The 18,631-nt window shown below is 40.1% G+C and overlaps 1 protein-coding gene across 1 annotated transcript in view; it reads right to left on the bottom strand.

Annotated features, from left to right (window-relative positions):
• Positions 1-3,591: 3,591 nt before the first annotated feature.
• The window catches only part of swi5 (SWI5 homologous recombination repair protein), a 33,719-nt gene continuing 18,679 nt past the window's right edge, over positions 3,592-18,631 (bottom strand). The window contains exon 5 of the mRNA XM_084324563.1: positions 3,592-4,422. Coding sequence (XP_084180689.1) covers positions 4,358-4,422 — 65 coding nt within the window. The 3' untranslated portion in view covers positions 3,592-4,357. The remainder of the gene's footprint in view (positions 4,423-18,631) is intronic.

Here is an 18,631-nt window from a genome sequence, read left to right as displayed (position 1 = left end):
ACAGTCTTCACCACCAGACCTGAGGACAGTCTTCACCACCAGACATGGGGACAGTCACAGCCTACACACATATTTCCACTTTCACACAGTTAAGTGTGCGATATAAAACATTCACTTGGTATTTTCTTTCCTTGCATATATATAGCACACATTTTCAATTTCTCTAACGTAGACACAAAGATACAAACACACAGTCATGAGGGCTGTGTAGTTGCCCTTCTGCCACTATCAGCTGAAAACAACACACTATCAGTGTTTGAGACTGATAACGACACGCCCCGTGCATTATGTCCCCCACACGCACACTGGCCCCCTGAACATGAACTCCGTCAATCAAAGACAGCATACTATGCTGTACGTCTGTGCAGGAGGTTCCTGTTTGAGCTGCACACCGTTCGGTATCTGGCTCAAATATTCAGTGTTATTCAGTGACTATTGTCGGACTGACGAGAGAACATTCCATTCCTTCATTCATTCCCTCCACCGAAACTAGCGGTGCAAGTCATGCATAGAAAACAAAGACACACACAACGTGTTTTAGACTTAAAAGAAAAACAGTGGGCAGAGAGACCCTTCTTCAGTACTAAATAAAAGTGTTATTTCAAAATTAAATGAGCACGCCAACATTATTGGAAACCGTCTAGGCTAATGGTCCGTATCCACTTCCATTCATGTGTGCTAGTATCTTATTGTCAAACTCTGGAGAAGATGGTAAATGCATTTCCCATAATGTTGGCGTGTTCCTTTAAATAAATAAAAGAGAAATGTGACACTTGAAGTTATATGAACTTTAATTTGTATTTCCTGCGACTAGAAAGCAGAAACTGAACTTGTACTTGAACTTACTGAACTTGTATTTCCTGTACCTAGAAAGTTGAAAAGTGTGCAAGGCAGTTGAGGGCGTATTGTACCCTCTTAAGTAGCCCCTGACAGCATATTATTTGTAGGAGGTAAGACACAGTGTGTCTAGAACTGTAGAACCCGCCCTATATTGGATTTTCAGGACCGATGCTGATACCATTATTAGAGTCAAATTATTCTGATATTGATATATTGGCTGATATCCTTTATATATATTAACACTGTTACTTACACGTAAATAAAAAACATCATGTATGTAGTGTTTATTTATTTTTGTAATTTCCTTTCGTTATTCCATTTTTATTTTAGGACTAGTGCTCTAATGCATCTAGTGCTCCTACTGCTGCGCTGACCTCTTGTCCAACACATTTCATATATATATATATATATATATATATATATATATATATATATATATATATATATATACACACATTTCTTTCTTTAAATTTATTAAATAGCTTAATCTTCACTATTGATTAATGTATCTTTATATTTAGGGAATAGGTCAAACAGTGAAGTCCTCTACTAACTTTAAACCACACATTCTCTGCCATCAAGCTAGCTATGTGATTCATGCAGACAGTTCTGCTGAGAGTTATATGTAAACAATGGAGTAGGAGTGCACTCTGTCTACATGTTTATTGAAAGATCAACATTCCGATCATCTACGGATCCCTTGATCGAAACGTTGATCTCAATAAACATGTGGCGGGAGCAAGTCTTAACAGTGTGCGGTTGTTATTTTTGATACATGGGACTCAAACCCATGTAGCAACACGATTAACCCTTTCATGGTGTACGATCACACCGGATTGATTACAATTTTGTGAACTTAATATTCCATTGTTGCTACTGGCCAATGAAATCTATCAAGTGGTAGAATTCTAAGATAGTTAAAGATAGATAAAATAAAGAAAATGTAAAATGGTTCACATCTTAAAGGGTTAAGTGTAGCACTATGCAGTGCACCCATTATTAGTTGTTACTTACATACCTGAGTCAATTAGACAAAGACAGATCAATAGACAAAATATTTGTATTATCCTGAAAATAGATAAGGGATTCAATTTGAAAATGTATGAAACGTGACCACTTCAAACCCCCTTAACGTTTATAAACAGTTTAGGTGAAAATAATGACAAGATCTGGTGTTGCTGATTGACCAACTTCAACTACAGTGAAATACACAACATAGAAGGTATAGAAATGCTATATAAACCAGTAGGCCTACACTCAGGACAGAGTTTACATTCCAGCAGGCAGCTTCGTAAACCACATTTCCCAGACTATTGTCAGTTAGAAGAGAAATAAACATTGAACTGCCATTCTGAACTAGCCAGTATCCTTTCAGATTAACTCAACGAAAACAATTCCCATGAAAGGTGCACAAAATGTCTTCTCTCTTCTTGTACCAGCAAGGTTGTTTAGAATGTTTAGAGTGGATGGTCCCTTCAAATGGAACCAATACAGTATGTTAGGCAACGTAATTTTCCCCATTGGTTATCACATTTGTTTTCCATCTGTTCCTTTCTCTGTCTTTAAAAAGGGGTATTACACAAAATACGCAAATAAGGCTAAACAGTGTCCTCAAAAGACAAATCAGAGCCACAATCCTAACAGAAATGGCAAGTCTCAGTAATAATGGACAAAACTCTATTAGAATAGTTCCATTCCTTTTATTTTTCTTCTTTCCTTCCCTTTTAAGTAATTCTGAATAATGGATCAGGGCCCCAATGATTTATGGGCCTATTGCTGACGGGTACCCACATGACTCAAACTAGTGAGATCTAAGAGTCATGTGGGCGCACCAATTTCGCTCCTGCGTTAAAACTAATCTGTTGTAACGTTGACCTGCAGTTGTACGTACGATCAATTCATGACATATACGCACACAACTATTTCCTTTCAACCATCGCTTTCCGTTTGTCAGCTTGATATGACATTAGCTTAGCATTGCACATGGCTAGCTAGCGAAGATGGCCGATGTTCGCTAGCTAAAAGTTACAGTAGCTCATGTTAGCTTCTCTAGCAAGGCAGTCCGTTTTGTGTTTCTAAATACAGTTCTAAACTGATTGTACATACGACGGCAAGATTGACGTTACCGTTTTGGAATGCAAATATCAAATTTATAACATAATGTCAAATCCACTATTCTTACGGATCTGAAACGTGGAAGAAAACCACCAACAAACTATAGATAGACATAGGGCTGGGCGATATGGAAAAAAATCATATCGCGATAACGATATGATAATGTTATCATATTTCTCGATATCGATAATTATCGAATTGTTATAAGTATTTTTTTTTTTTTTTTTTATACAACAGATGTATGTTTATTTTGCAGCAATTCTTTGTCATTGCCGCCATCTTTAGTGTTACATCCCCTCACACTCCAGTTCGCAGGCTGCAGCTGGTTTAAAAGCGAAAGTAAACCGGCTTCTCTGCTGGCTGTGGCCCTAGGGGAGTTGAACAGTTCTGGCTCTGCTAGTTTTTTTTTCGATCTTTTGGCGCTTTTTTGGTGGACAAACCACCGCACATGTGCACCGTGACTCGTGACTGGAGTCTAGTTCTGCTAGCACACATAGCCTACTGTGTACAGACGGTTTCAAACTGTATTTTAAAATAGAAAGCAAACAAAATAAATGGACAAGAGAAAAATAAATCTCAATTTGGTCAGTATTGTCATTTGGACAAGCAAAGCCATTACTTTAAGTTGCAGGCAAGAAAGACAAGTCAGTCCACTGTCTCTGGTTTTAAAACTGCCCTGTTGCAGGTCAAAAAATATATATTATAAAAAAAAAAAAAAATTATTTCGATATTCGATATCAATTATTAAAATATATCGCGATATTTATCGTTATCGTTATATCGCCCAGCCCTAGATAGACATGCATTAAAAGGCTGCCGCCTGGTAATCTACTGGGCCAACACGTCACAAACGCTAACCTGTGGGAACTCACCAATGAAGAAACAATAGAAATCCAAACAAGGCAGAGAAAATGGAACTGGATCGGTCACACACTCAAGCCAAAACAAAGCAACCACAAAGCAGGCTCTAACATGGAACCCTACAAGGCAGAAAGAAGAGAGGAAGCCTGAGAAGCACCTGGAGGCGGAAGGGCTGTCATGGCAACATGTGGATCGGAGGGCACAAGACCGGAGAGGGTGGAGGGGTTTCATCGATGGCTTGTGGGAATTTAAAGACCTAAGTAAAGAAAGTTGAAAATACCCAGAATTGTTGTTTTAAACCTCTCCAACAGCCAGGAAAAACACTGAGGAGTTGAAGACACCTGGCTGGAGAGCAGTCCATTATTTTTATTATTTTCCATCTCTCTTCGCACCTCCAAGAAGCAAGATTTCACTCTTACACTCTTAACCAATCTGCCCCTAGTGGTGGTTCACAGGCACGGCACTTGGTGTAAGATCAATCCATGAACATCATGATGAATGCTTCACATCGATGAGACTTTGTGTCCTTCTGTTCTGTCTGTCAGTCATTCAGCTCCAGTCCGAAGTGACTGTAGAGGTCTCTTGTGGTCGTTCCCCTCAGAGAAGCTGTAACACAGAGAAGAGTAGGGGTTCCATCCCATCAGTAGGCCATAAGGTTCAGTCCCTTTGATTTTCTGTTCAATCAATTAATAAAAAGGAGTAAACTGAAAAAAAGTACTTACATTGGGAGTATTAAGCTTTTAACTGGTCCTGTGTCCTAATAATATCTTTCAAATTACATTAGGTGATTTTATCACGACAATATAAAACACTAGAAATACTGCTGAAAAGCATTGCAACACAAGAAATCCAAAAGAGCAACCTGTGTCCAAATCCACTGAAATCCACAAAACCCTCAAAAAAGAAAAACACATCCCTGCATGGACGGATGCAACCTAACAAAATCAAACAAACATTCTAGAACCGACTGCATTTGTTGATAATGCTTGATTGTCAGTTGTTGATAATAGCAAACAGGATTCACAAAAGAAACAGGCGTCTCATGTACTGCATCATGCACCGCGTCCAATGAGCGGTTAAGGTTAGGGTTAAGGTAGGGTTGGGTTTATACACGGGATGCCTGGGTTTTAGGGAGTCCCATTAGCAAACACAGCAACAGGAAATCAAATGCAGTCCAAGCGGTTTCACTGACACCATCAATGGTGATAATTTCTCCTCAACTTTTCTGTAAGATTCATGTAGAGCAGATCCATGAAACGGATCCAAACGTCCGTTAATCACAAAGGTGATTGCTGCGCATTAGGGCAAAAAGATTAAGATACTTTACATGCGTTTCTGGGGCAAACCTTAGTTCCAAACGAATTCAACAGTGCATGACAGAAGATGACCCCTAGATGCAGCAATCAAATACTGAGTGAGTACACACTACACATTTAAAATGCCTCAGAGAAAGTCAATTGACCTATATCAAGCTCTGCCCTCTTTCCTTGATCCTCCAATCACAACTCTTGCTAGAGACTAGGAACGGTTGAGTGACATAATGGTTGTATACGGAATGTATGACGTGTGTATGGATAATGGATCAGACGGTACTTGATGATCAGACGATACAAAATGTTCAGGACTCTGAATCGGTATCTTAGGCAATGTGGACAAAATGGCCCTGGTGCATCCCTATATTTAACTGGTGAAATTCCACGCATTTATTTGGAAGATATGATTGGAAAATTATTTCCCCAGAAGGACTGAGTGACCCCTCACCCTGGCAGACAGACAGCCAGACAAAGAGACAGTTGTGTTGAAAGGGTACTGTAGGGCCAAACGCCTGCCTGCCCATCTCCTCCTGCTCACAAAGAACAGCAGCTCATCAGTACAGACTGTGTGTGTGTGTGAGAGAAAGTGAGTGTGTGTGTGTGTGTGAGAGAGAAAGTGATGGTGTGTTTGTGTGTGTGAGTATGCATCAAAGAGTGTGTGTGTGTGTGTGTGTGTGTGCACGTGTGTGAGTGAGAATGAATGAGGGAGACAGAAGACGTGCATGTGTGAGAGTGTGAGTGTGTTTTATTTGTGTGTGTGTGTGTGTGTGTGTGTGTGTGTGAGAGAGAGACAAAAACTGAGTATGTGTGTGTGTATGATGTGAAAGACTAGCATTGTGACAAGGGCGAAACGCCACCTCCATTCACTAAGAGGTCATTATCATCCACCCTCCACTGTACTGAGAGGACAGGGCTACAAATTATCTGGATTTAAAGGAACAGTTCACTTTGTTTGTAAGCCGATCCGATTTGTCACAAAATGGAATCATTTCAAACTATCAAAAAAAATTGGTTTTTGGGGCATTAGAAGTAGAATTTGTTAGCAATGCTAGTGTAAGTCAATGGGGTCTGTTAGCATGTCTTTGAACAAGGACAGTGTCATACAGGCGAAGCATTGTTGCATGGGACTGAGCTGCTCTCTTACAGCGTCACGCCTTTAAGCTGCCACTAGGGGCAGAGTGGCTAACCATGAGAATTACTGACCATGTGCCACTGCTGGTCTATGAAGTGCTATGCATATAAAAACATAATCAAGTTAGCATCTTCCAAACAACTTGCTATCTATTTGACAACATTGTTAACTAGATAGTAGTCCTAAAACTACAAAATTACTGTATTACCCTGTATTTTACTGTCGTACACTTATGTACTATTATGTAGACTATTCTGTTTTTGTATTTACATGTGATGTATTGTATACATGCACTTTTATGTTCTTGTGTGATGTATCGCACATTTTATTGCTGTCTGACATATTGCAAATGTTATTGCTGTCATCTTGGCCAGGTCTCCCTTGCAAAAGAGATCTTGTATCTCAATGGGACTTCCTGGTTAAATAAAGGTTAAATACATTTTTTTTAAATAAAATAAAACACCTTTTGTTTGATTTATTCTTAGAGACATGCTAAACAACCGCACTGACTTCCATTAACTCAATCTGCGCCAACAACGTTTATATACGTGTTTGCTCGACAACCGTTGAACACCAACCACGTATATATGTGTTATTTGGATTTCGATTTTAATATTCTATTCAATGTCACAGACCTGTATGTTGCCGTTAAAAGGCATACTGGGACCCCGAGGGTGCAGTACCGGCCATATCATACTAGATGGCAGTATCGAGAGTGCAGTAAACCCTGTTCCAGACAGTGTGTTACGTTTAAACCCCTCCGGGCGCTGAATTTAGACGGAGCCAAGTAGATCGCTTCATCCGACCACTTCGAAGCGCATCTAGCACACTCAATCCATAAATTGTGCCAAATTATGTCCGGGACCAGATGGACACCAATACTGGAAATCGCAAGCAGACAATTGGAATATTCTTTTTGGAATTCCCCCGACCAAAGGTAAGGACTATCCGACGTCAATTCCAGCTTGATTGTACAATGTTTTCATATCGATCCAGCTGATCAGCGTGTGTTGTGTTCACAACGAATGCCGTTACTGGCAATCAAAGCATCAGAAACGACCCCCCCCTTTCATGATGAAACATAATACCTATTATATACATTTGATTTGGAAATAGTAGCGTGTCCAGGGATGAAACGCCAATGCTTTTAGTAGAATTCACGTAGCGCCCTATAACTTGGCTTTCCAGGAATTAGCCCGGATCACTCTGAAACTATACTTATATTCACCACGGGATAACACCCAAATGTATTCTTTTTTGCATGTTTGACGGAAGATACTAGGGCTCTACAGTGCGACCATATTGCTCGCATATGCCCCTAGAAATATGTGTGTGCGAACTGGAAAAATCAATTACTCGCATGGTGTGCGAGTGAAGATTACAGCCTCAGTTGTGCTTCCCCCCCCCCCCCCCCCCGCTGATAAATCGTTAAAAAACGACAAGTCCCACATTGCACTCAAGCCAACGGTCCAATCACAGTAGAGTGACGTGACTGGTTTCAAGGGAAATCAAGGAAATGACCAATCGGAAGCTCTCATTTGCTTGTTTACTTCCTGAAAGTCCGTCATTGCGATATGCGATAGATTCCCGAGACAGTAACATTAAGTTTTATGTAACTTATTCTAGTCTTACCAATAGCAATAGATTTTAGAACACCTAGATTTATCGATAGCAATAGTAATATAACGTTAATGCAACAAAACGAATGCCTTGCTTTGTTAATCATAACGTTGATGCAGTAGCGTATGTCGTTGTGTTGACTGTAACGGACATGATAATAACATCGATTCTAACATTTTCAAATCGATGGAGTTGAATTTTCCCCTTAGGATCGATGCATTGTTACACCCCTACACCAAAGTCACTGGCCCACTGTGCGTGTGTGTATGTGTGTGTGCTAACTTGGCTAGCGTTATCAACAGCAGAGGTGGGTGAAAGCGGTGTGACGTAATTGGCAGAATCGACTGTCAATCAATGGTCTACCTACATTAAAAAACTACAAGTCCCACAACTCATAAACAATGTTTCTGTACTGGAGGTGTACAGTATTTCAATAGGCAACCCTGAAAGGATTATTTTCTAGAAGAGCAACACTAGCCAAAACATAGGCATTGTATGCATAAAAGGGGCAAACGCTAAAGTTAAGTGACTGTTACTTTTGTTAGCAGTAGTTTGATTTGATAGGGACAGCACATGTTAATTTAATGAACAAGTCCAAAATACAAAATGTAAACATGCAGGGTTGTAGCAAGAGCTAATTTACACCAGGAGACAGCAAAGCAGGAGACAGCAAAACTCTTTCAATAAATAAATAGCCTGCTCAGGGTAAAAGCATTGTGACAATCAATGATAAAAACAACAATAAAAACAAGAAACAAGTTACATAAACTAAATCAGATTAAAAATGATCACAGTTCTGGTTTGCCTTTAGATGCAGTTTAAGATGAGTCTTGAACATGGAGTATGTGGGGCACTCTCTAATCACAACTGGTAGGCTATTCCAGTAGTTACCACCTTTAACAGAGAACACAGTTTTAGCAAAGGTAGTATACCGAAAAGGCACCTTACAGTCCCCTCTACTGATGGCCCTGGTGGTAATGCCAGTGTCTCCTTTTTGTTTAATGTCACTGCCTTTTTTTATTAGGCCTAGTTGTTGGCTACAACTTTGCCACAGTAGGCATTCATCACTTAATAGTTCAAATGTCTGTGTCCCAGTCCCGTTTGCACACGCAGATACACACACACGCACACAGTGGGCCAGTGACTTTGGTGGTATGTGCTATTGCACAGATGTGTGTCCCATTCCCGTTTGCACATGCACGCACAGTACAAATATAAATTTATTTTTGAAAAAAATTAAATAAACTCACTTGAAATATTTTCACTGTGCTCCTAAATATTTTTGTGTGCTCCTAAATTTTTTCATTTAGGAGCACATGTGCTCCTTGGGAAAAAGGTTCGCGTAGAGCCCTGAGTCAAATGACCATAGTATTGTCTACATAGCTATAATATAGAATATAGATATAGCTCTACAAACAAGGTGACGCACACCTATCTTTAAAGAGTGGCCTAGCTAGAACAGGATGAGGAAAATGGCCGGCGCAGAATGAGTTAATTAAGCATTACATCACGCGCAGGAGTGGTTTGTGAACAAGTTTATTGTTCACAAATCACGACTGCAAGTGGTGTAAAGCTTTTATACAACTGCCACATTCATCCAACCTTATTTCTATACAATAAACACACATTAATCAAAGATTTATTGAAAAAACCATCCGCCAGAAAAAGTAGTTCCCACAACTACAAAAGACAATTTGCCTCCATGTGGAAGCAGATCGGAAGTGCATCCAACCAACTAACACATCCAACTGTGTATTATTGGAATGATTGAGAGAAGTTGCCTCATGTGGAAGCAGCTTGAAGTGCATCCAACCAACTAACACATCCAACTGTGTATTATTGGAATGATTGATTGAAAATTTTATTACCAGATGCAGAATGGGTACAATACAGTACGGCTCAATACACACAATTGTTAAGGGAATGCAGACCTACTTTCCATAGAACTTCATTCTTAGATGCTTCTATAGAAAGTAGGTAAAACAAATTAAAAAGTTTTCTTTGCCCTATAGGAAAAAAACGTTTTCTTCGCCCTATTCTTTTATTTATTTTTTTAAACCTACTGTAGAGGGCCTAAACTTAACCAGTTGGAAACCAAGCGTACAGTAATAAAATTAGCAATCAATCAACTCAATAGGCCATGCTCACTTAGAACAGCGCAGCACCCAGCTCTCTCAGTCTGACTATCCCCCGCGTTGCAGGCAGAGTGTGTGTGTGTGTGTGTGCGTGTGCGTGTGTGTGTGTGCGTGTGTGTGTGTGGGGGGGGTGTGTGGCGGTGGGTGGAGACTAGAGCGAGCGCTGACAGTCGAAAGGAAAAAGAAATTGATTTTTTTTTGAAAATGAATCAATCAATCAATCCGCGATTTTTCTTTTGTTACAGAATGATTCAAGACCCATCAATTACATCATCCAACATTGTTTAAACGACTAAGACATTCGCTGTGACAGAATCGCTTGATATTTAGTCGTTTAGTCGCTATCAACATATCCATTTGTAAAGATTATTGTCCACCTTCTTGTGATCCGGCGGATTGATGTGATGTGATTCGGTTGTGGGCGGGTCCTGGGCCAGCAAGCGTGGACTGATCGCAATACATACGTGTAAATGGACTGTTTCAGCCAATCAGAATCGAGAAATTTGCATGCCGTTGTATAACATTGCTTACAAACGCTAACAATTTCTACTTCTGATTTCCTCAAAAAGAAACGCTGGTACGAGAGATTCTTTGGATTGATTAAGACACTCCCAGTGGCAAATCAGGCAGGCTTAACCAAGTGGGGGATAGTTCAGCCCACAGTGATAGTGTTTCATGCATTACACACACCTCCACCACAGTTTGGCAGAGGTCAACTTGCAACATTACTGTAGTGTTGGTGAACTCTCCCCACTGTAGCCGTTTAAAAGAGGAACACCATTCTACTCCACTCCATACTAATTGTACTATTTCACAATCACAACCAGTGTTGGGGGCAGTTACTACTGTTACTGTAATTTTATTACTTTAGATGGCGTATAGAAAAAAAAAAAAAAAAAAGATGCTACACAAGGATTTGTGGGGTCGTGAAAAGCTATACAATTACATTAAGTTGTGTTTAGAATCTTCGGTACAAATAACTTTTTTCTTGTGAAATAATTAATATTTGAAGTCTGAAGCCCTCTTCCGATCATTAAAGGTGCTATAGATAAGGGCGGCTACGTGGCGTAGTGGGCAAGGTGCTCGCCACGAAATCTGGAGACGCTGGGCTTGCCTGTTCGAGCCCAGCGCTCCACATTTGCTTTCAGTTTAGCTGGTCGTCCGTACTAATACACATTGGCCGTATTAGGGGGTGGGAAACTGATGGGTGGGGATCGGGCGTTGTGGACAGCGACTCCTACAGGTCGGTTGGTGCGCCTGCGCAGTAGAATCAGGAAGTGTCGGGGGCAGCGTGAGCCTCCCACGCGTTACTCCTCGCCACTGAGAGATCGAGCTGCGCAGGTGAAAAGATGCGACTGCTGTTACCTCAAGTACCGGAGGGGACTTGTGCTATGTATGACTTAGTCCACATTGCAGCCGGCTTGTGGGAGGCAAGAAACAGCGTTCGTGACAGGGGAGGGTTGAATTGGATGATACGAAATTGGGATGGGAGAAAATATAGAAAAATGGGAGAAAAAGTGGATAAAAAAAAAAAAAAAAGTGCTATAGACAAAACAATTAATGTAGTCATCTTTATTTTTTACACAGAGCTTTTAGAAAGGTGTGGAAAAAAGGTTGTATGTATATATTGATGAATTAATTGATCATTTAAAACATTGGTGGGTCCAAAATGAATGTTGTTGTTTACATGTTGCCCCTGTATCCCCTCCTGATGATACATGCTGGTGTGTTGGTTAAGGCTGAGATCACTTATCGATATACCGGTATCTATAACTATCGATAACTGCGTGATATCGCTAAGTGGCGTCATTTTTTTTTATACTATACTAAAATACTAGGTATTGTGGCATGTTTTAGTTAAAACATCCCCATTTCATGTAAATTCAGTTGAATTGCAATTCTGCACTGTGCATTCTTGATCTACTTTTTCTCCCCATTTTTCTCCCATCCCAATTTCGTATTATCCAATTCTACCCTCCCCTGTCTCGAATGTCGCTAGACCATGCCTCCCACTGGTCGGCTGCAATGTGGACGAAGCCTTGCATCACGTGTCCCCTCCAGTACACGAGGAGGCAGCCGTCGCATCTTTTCACCTGCACAGCGCGATCTCTCAGTGGCGAGGAGTAACGCGTGGGAGGCTCACGCTGCCCCCGATACTTCCTGATTCTGCTGTACAGGCGCACCAACCGACCTGTAGGAGTCACTGTCCACAACGTCCGATCCCCACCGACCGGCTTTCCCACCCCCTAACACTGCCGATTGTATTAGTATGAACGACCAGCCAAGCCGGAAGCAACGCCGAGAGCTGGGCTCGAACCCAGCATCTCCTGCGTTAGTGGAGAGCGCCTTGCCCACTGCGCCACTTAGCCGCCCTTTGCACTGTGCATTCAATATGCAGTGCACTCCTCCATCACATCCAGAGACCACAGACTATAAAATGAGAAGGATCACTGTGGTAGTTTTGAATGGGGGAAATCTGTAACACGAAAGATGGCGGCAACAACAAAGAATTGCTGCAAAATAAACAAATTTGTTGTTTAAATATTTTTTTTTATATATTTTTATATATATATATTTTTGTATCGCTTTATTGCTACTGGGCAGTCCAGTAGAGAGAGACAGAGGAGGAATGGGAGACAGAGTGGGGGGAAGACATTCGGCAAATAACGACGGGTTCGGGAGTCGAACCCGGGTCAGCCGTGTCGCGGCTGAGCGCGCTATGTGGTTTGCCACTGGGGCGCCCGTTTAAAATGTTTAAAAGAAATTTACTAATAAAAATATCGATATTTATCGATAATCTGGTCCCGATTTATCGATTCTTCCAAATGGCTCATCGTCTCAGCCTTAGTGTTGGTGCTCTAGTGCAACACTTAGTGGCTGAATATTATCTATAGCACTTTTAATATTTTAAATAGCCTGAATGTGTTTTTAAGTTGAGAAGCACTGAGTTACACTGTGATCATTTCACTATTTCTGACATAGATTGCTGGTTTTAACCTGTTAAGCTGTAGCCCTATTTTCAGAAATCTCGCCTAAAGGTACATGCCTAAGTAAATGGAAGATTGCTCCACTTCTACAAGGCCAATTTGCATGTTCTTGGTATCTAGGAACATCTAGGGACCTGGGGGTATGTATTTCCAGTGTCAGAAATATTTTGTCTGTTACTAGCCTTGAGTAAATTGTAATGAAAAATATAAATTATGATTTATTTTTGCATCTGTGCCGGTGAATAACACCATGTTACAATTGTGAGCAAGCCGAGCTCGCTCACTGAGCTCATTCAGCACCTTCTTGAGATCAAGTGTAAAAAAGACCTAAGCAAATGAATAAAGGGAAGATGATTAAACAGAAGGATTTGTAGATACAGTAATAAATGATAATCGATTTGAATAAAAAAATTCATATTTGACCTTGAACTTGACCTTATTATGGCCAAATCATACATCTATGGATAGTAGGGGTGTAACGGTACACGGATACGTACTGTACCGCCTCAATGTGGTCCTCCGGTACAGTATGCGCTGTGCACCGAGCGATTGCAACGGTATGGAACCTTTTTTTGCTAAACTTAAATCCCCCCGGCCCTAATATAACGTGCACAACTAACCGGATGTTGTTTGTTCATTCCACGCAGCGCACAGCTACACTGAACGAGAGCTGTAATTCAGCATAGCATATTAGCTTTAGTATGGCGAGTCAATACTAACTGACAAGCCAGAACCATGTCATTGTTCAACTTTATTGCGAACTTCATCACGCATTTGAAACGGCATCACCCGAATGTGAATATCACTGGTACACGGAAGAAACAGATCCTAGTGCAAACCCAGCTCCCCGTGGCATTCAAGAAGCATCTCGCTATTAATTCAGACCGGGCCAAAGCAATAACAAATGCCATAGGTGTTTTTATAGCAGCAGATCTGCGACCATACTCCGTTGTCGAGAACACTGGGTTTAAGCACATGTTAAAAGTAATATAGCCCCGCTACCTAGTTCCCTCTCGTCCGTATTTCAGCCAGCAAGTCATACCACCAGCTCTATAAACTAGCCCCTTTCATGACTGTGATGCAAGCCCTGCCCCTGTATTCAAGCATCACAGTCATGAAAGGGGTTATGTATAAACAAGCACACGCTACAGTTGTCCACGACTTATCCTCCAAGGCATCTGCTATATAATAATCTTCAGATTTACTTAAGTGTTATTAGTAGGTTACAGCAGTAAGCATTAGTTTGCTCAGTCAATTATGGCCAATTCGTTTTATATTGTTTAATACAGTTAAATAAATAGATAAATGAAAAGCTATTTTTTTTGTATTCCGCCCTGTACCGAAAACAATACCGAACCGTGGATTTTGTGTACCGTTACACCCCTAATGGATAGGGAAAGGGCTCCTCTTTCCAGTGGCATGGTTGAATCTGGATTTAGTCATTTCCTTGCGGTTTTACGATAAGAGATATAATTAGCATTTTTTGATAAATTCGTATTTTCTGTAAATCGTATAAAACATCGGTAAATGAAAATATACACTTTGACTACTGTTTTGATAGGGTTATGGTATTTACTGTGGGCCCTCATGAGGACGATTCGCGAAGCGCCACTTTGCCGACCTCTAGCGGCTTGGGTCTGCATTTCTTTTAATACCATATATAGATAGAATTAAAGCCCTATTTGTTGCCTGTCAATTGCCCTTTCAGGTGACAAAATCCGTTCAGCGGTTCTCGAGTTACATGCCGATATGCGAGGCGTGCGCCAAAGTACACATTACCACTCCCGACCTCCAATGAGTGTGGCTTTCCAATGATACCCCATGATATGATAAAGGGGGACATACGGGCTTAACAGGTAAGGTTTAACAACCTAACAACCAACTGCCACTATGCTAATCTTATATTAAATCTATACAACTACAGTATTGATTTGAGAGAATCTTTTGCTTCACCAGCATATTCGTCAAAGGCTCTACTACTAGATGAGATGTAGGTTGCTTCACACATCACATCACTTTATTTATTTATTTGCTGTGTTTGGCCTCTTATGCATGCTGTTACTGTAAAAATAAATATATATATATTTTTTAATTTAACCAGAAAAGCTTCACTGACATTAGAGTGTCATGGCCAAGACAGGCAGTTTGCAGACAGACAACATAGAACAATTTACAAACAAATTGAGAATTTGCTCTGTTGAAGTTGGCAATGCTGTTTGGGGGGCATTATGGGCCACGTAATATATTTGTAGTGTGTAATTCCATAGTATTTATAGGCATGTTAGACTTTCTTCTGCCAATGGGATTGGGTTTATTCATTGAGCACTTATCCTTATAATTAGGGCACAAGTATCTTGTGTATTATTATAATGAAATATACATTCCATTCTTAAATTGAGTGCTATATCCCTTTCAATATCTAAAGTTGGTTGTGAATGTTTGAATCAACAATTGTCATCTGAAAACAACCACAGAGACAAAGAAAAAGAACCGAAACAATAGACGTCGGTGGTGCCACACAGAAACGATACACATTTAATCAGTGATTAGCCTCACGTTAATTTGGATTAATAATAAATGGTAAATGGCTGCATTTATATAGTGCTTTTATTCAAAGCGCTTTACAATTTGTTACTCACATTTACCCATTCACTCACACATTCACACACCGATGGCAGAGGCGGCCATACAAGGTGTCAACCTGCACATCGGGAGCAATTAGGGGTTAAGTGCTCAAGGACACTTCGCAATTAGGGGTTAAGTGCTCAAGGACACTTCGACATGCTGCCCGGGAACGACTGCTCTACCTCCTGAGCCACCCTAATAATAGGGTGTAAACAGTGGGATTATCTGGAATTAACTAAATACTCAGGTGAAAGAAACGCATACATAATTAGAAAATACATAATGGGAAGGGAGGGGAAACTGTAATTATGTCAAATTAACAAAATTCTCAAGTGCATGATTACACACTTTTCAAGTGTGTGATCATCTGGAATTTAAATGTTCAAGTGGAAGAATTGCACATAGCATCGTTTAAGTCTGCTGCATTACAGGTTTAGTTTTGTTTATGATAGAGATGGATTAAATAGCGTGCGAGAATAGCGCTATACGAGGTGTATAAGAGTCAATACATTTAATGTTATGGGCCAGTTTGCATCGCCAGCAACAGGTCATTTCCAAACTTAGAACAGACACGAAACAGAATTGTCAAAGAGTTATCACGTCTACTACAGGCCTATACACAGAGGGGTGGATCTCCAGAGCAAAGTTACCAGACTGACAACAACTCTTTGATTACACTGATGGTTTTTCAGACATGGCCCCTTATGACATGCTCCCATTTTACTGTGGTTAGTTGCTATAGTAGAACATGTCCGCCTCAATGGATGCACTTACTTCACTCTCAGATGATTTTCATAAACTAAATGATACAGAATCCATCCTTATAGGTGACCTCAATTGAGACTGGACTTACACAGGCCTCAGACTGTTTTAAAGAATTGTGTAACACATTGAATATTGTGCAACTCATTAATGCCCCAACTAGACCAAATCCAAAAGCACAAAATAAATCTACCCTGTTAAGATTGAATTTTAACAAACACGCCATACAAATACACCTCAACGGGTGTGTCTCTCTCACTGTGCATGTGTCATGTGTCAGGAATACTAAAATGGTAAAACCAGGTTTTCTATTCAAGAGACATTTTAAAGGTTTTGAAGAGCAGGCTTTCTTGCATGACCTATACTCCAGTGATCTTAACAGAACCACTACGAAGACTGTAAATCCAACAGTCTTACTGGAAAAGTGGGTCATTTGTAGTATTAATGATGATTACAATGATCACACAAATCTACTGTTTATAAAGTCCCAATTTGCTAGATTGTAAAATAATGCAAAAATGTATAGAGCTAAAGCAAAGTTACTCCTAAGAAAGGGATTCAAATGAGATTATTTTGTAATTATCTTTGTTTTGTTTTGGAGACTTAATATAGGACAGGCATACATGTACCTTTTCAGTCACTGCCATAATCAAAAACCATTGACAGTCTGGAATGATGGTGCATTATTGTATTGTGTGTGACGACTGAATAAAACTACTACTAGTACTACTATCCCTACTACCCTACATGTCCCCATCAAAACATTCAGTATCGGCGGCACCGTGGCAGGAACAATCCCTGATTCTGAAGAAGTCTGTCAGAGCTAATTAAACAGAGAAATGGGTGCCGGGCCCAAGCTAGGTCCTCAGACTCCTCTGCTGACTGCTCTACTTTTAGAGCTCTAAGGAACAAATGCACATTGTTGATAAGAAAATCTAAATCTGAGTTTTATTTAAATTGACTACAGATAAGCTAAATAATCCCTCAAAATTCTGGAAACAAATCAAATCTTTGTCAGGTGCAAATGCTGATTCAGGCCTCCCTGAACACATCCTGGTTAATTCAGATTAATTAAAGGATAAAGCTGCTATCGTCACTGAGTTCAACATGCACTTTAATAATGCAGGGTCTGCTTTCAGATATTCAAATGCCAACTAATCTCCTCAACTATGGTATCTGAGCGACAGATTTATTAGACTTTTTGGCAAAAGGTTTGCAGGGTCCTGATAATCTGGATCCATATCTTTTAAAAGTAGCAGTGGACATAACTGCTGAGCCCGTTGCTCATATTTTTTATTTGAGTCTCTCAACCAACTTGATACCTAAAATGTGGAAAGCGGCCTACATTCTCCTTACTTAAGGTGGTGGTAACGCCTCAGACCTGAATAATAATGTCCCATCTCTATTGGCTTTAGTTCTAACACTGTTGACTGGTTCAGAAACAATCTGGTAGATCTCTGCTGATGGCCACAAATCTGGGTTTCCGGAGATTATTAAAGGTGTCCCCCAAAAGCTCTATTTTGGGACCAATTATATTTATAAAAAAAAAAAAAAAAAAAGGGGATTTGGGTAAGGCCACTCCGGCAAAAATACATCGATATGCGGATGACACTTGTCTACACCCAGGCCTACGCATTTTAACATCTGATGGTATATCTATTGAAAGGGTGACCTTGTACAAGTACTTAGATGAAAAGTTATCTTTTTAAGTACACAGTGACAACTTGGTCAGAACATTTAGCTCTACTTGATTACAGTGATGCATGCATTTCTTGTATTTTATTTTTTTATTATTTTTTAAACAAACACATAAACAAACATGACAACACACGATAAGATATACAAGCATTAGTTGTCAGTGCACATCCAATGAAATCACATTTTAGTTAATTGTCTTATATAGGATATACCCCTAATACCTGTTATCTAAAAACCTACACACATATGCTCCATGCATGTGCATGCATTTCTTTATTTTATTTTTTAATATATAACACATACAATTTGAATTAGCAATGTAATTCCTTCTCCCTGCTGAACCTTACCAAAAACCGTGACCCCAAAACCGTGACATGAACTGAAACATTTCACCCCTAACACATACCAGGCCAAACTAGGGTATTGGTACAACAGAATTTCCCCAATGCTAAAATCCTTTGCCAATAGCTATCTGTAACATGTGAACAAACAGCTGGCCTGTGACTGGGGGATCCAGGGCTATTTCATCACTGTTCTGCTACT

Source organism: Notolepis coatsorum, assembly GCF_963971535.1.
Source record: "Notolepis coatsorum genome assembly, chromosome: 11".
NCBI classification, from domain to species: domain Eukaryota; kingdom Metazoa; phylum Chordata; class Actinopteri; order Aulopiformes; family Paralepididae; genus Notolepis; species Notolepis coatsorum.
The sequence above is the reverse complement of the archived record's forward strand: the minus strand, read 5'-3'. Positions and strand labels throughout refer to the sequence as shown.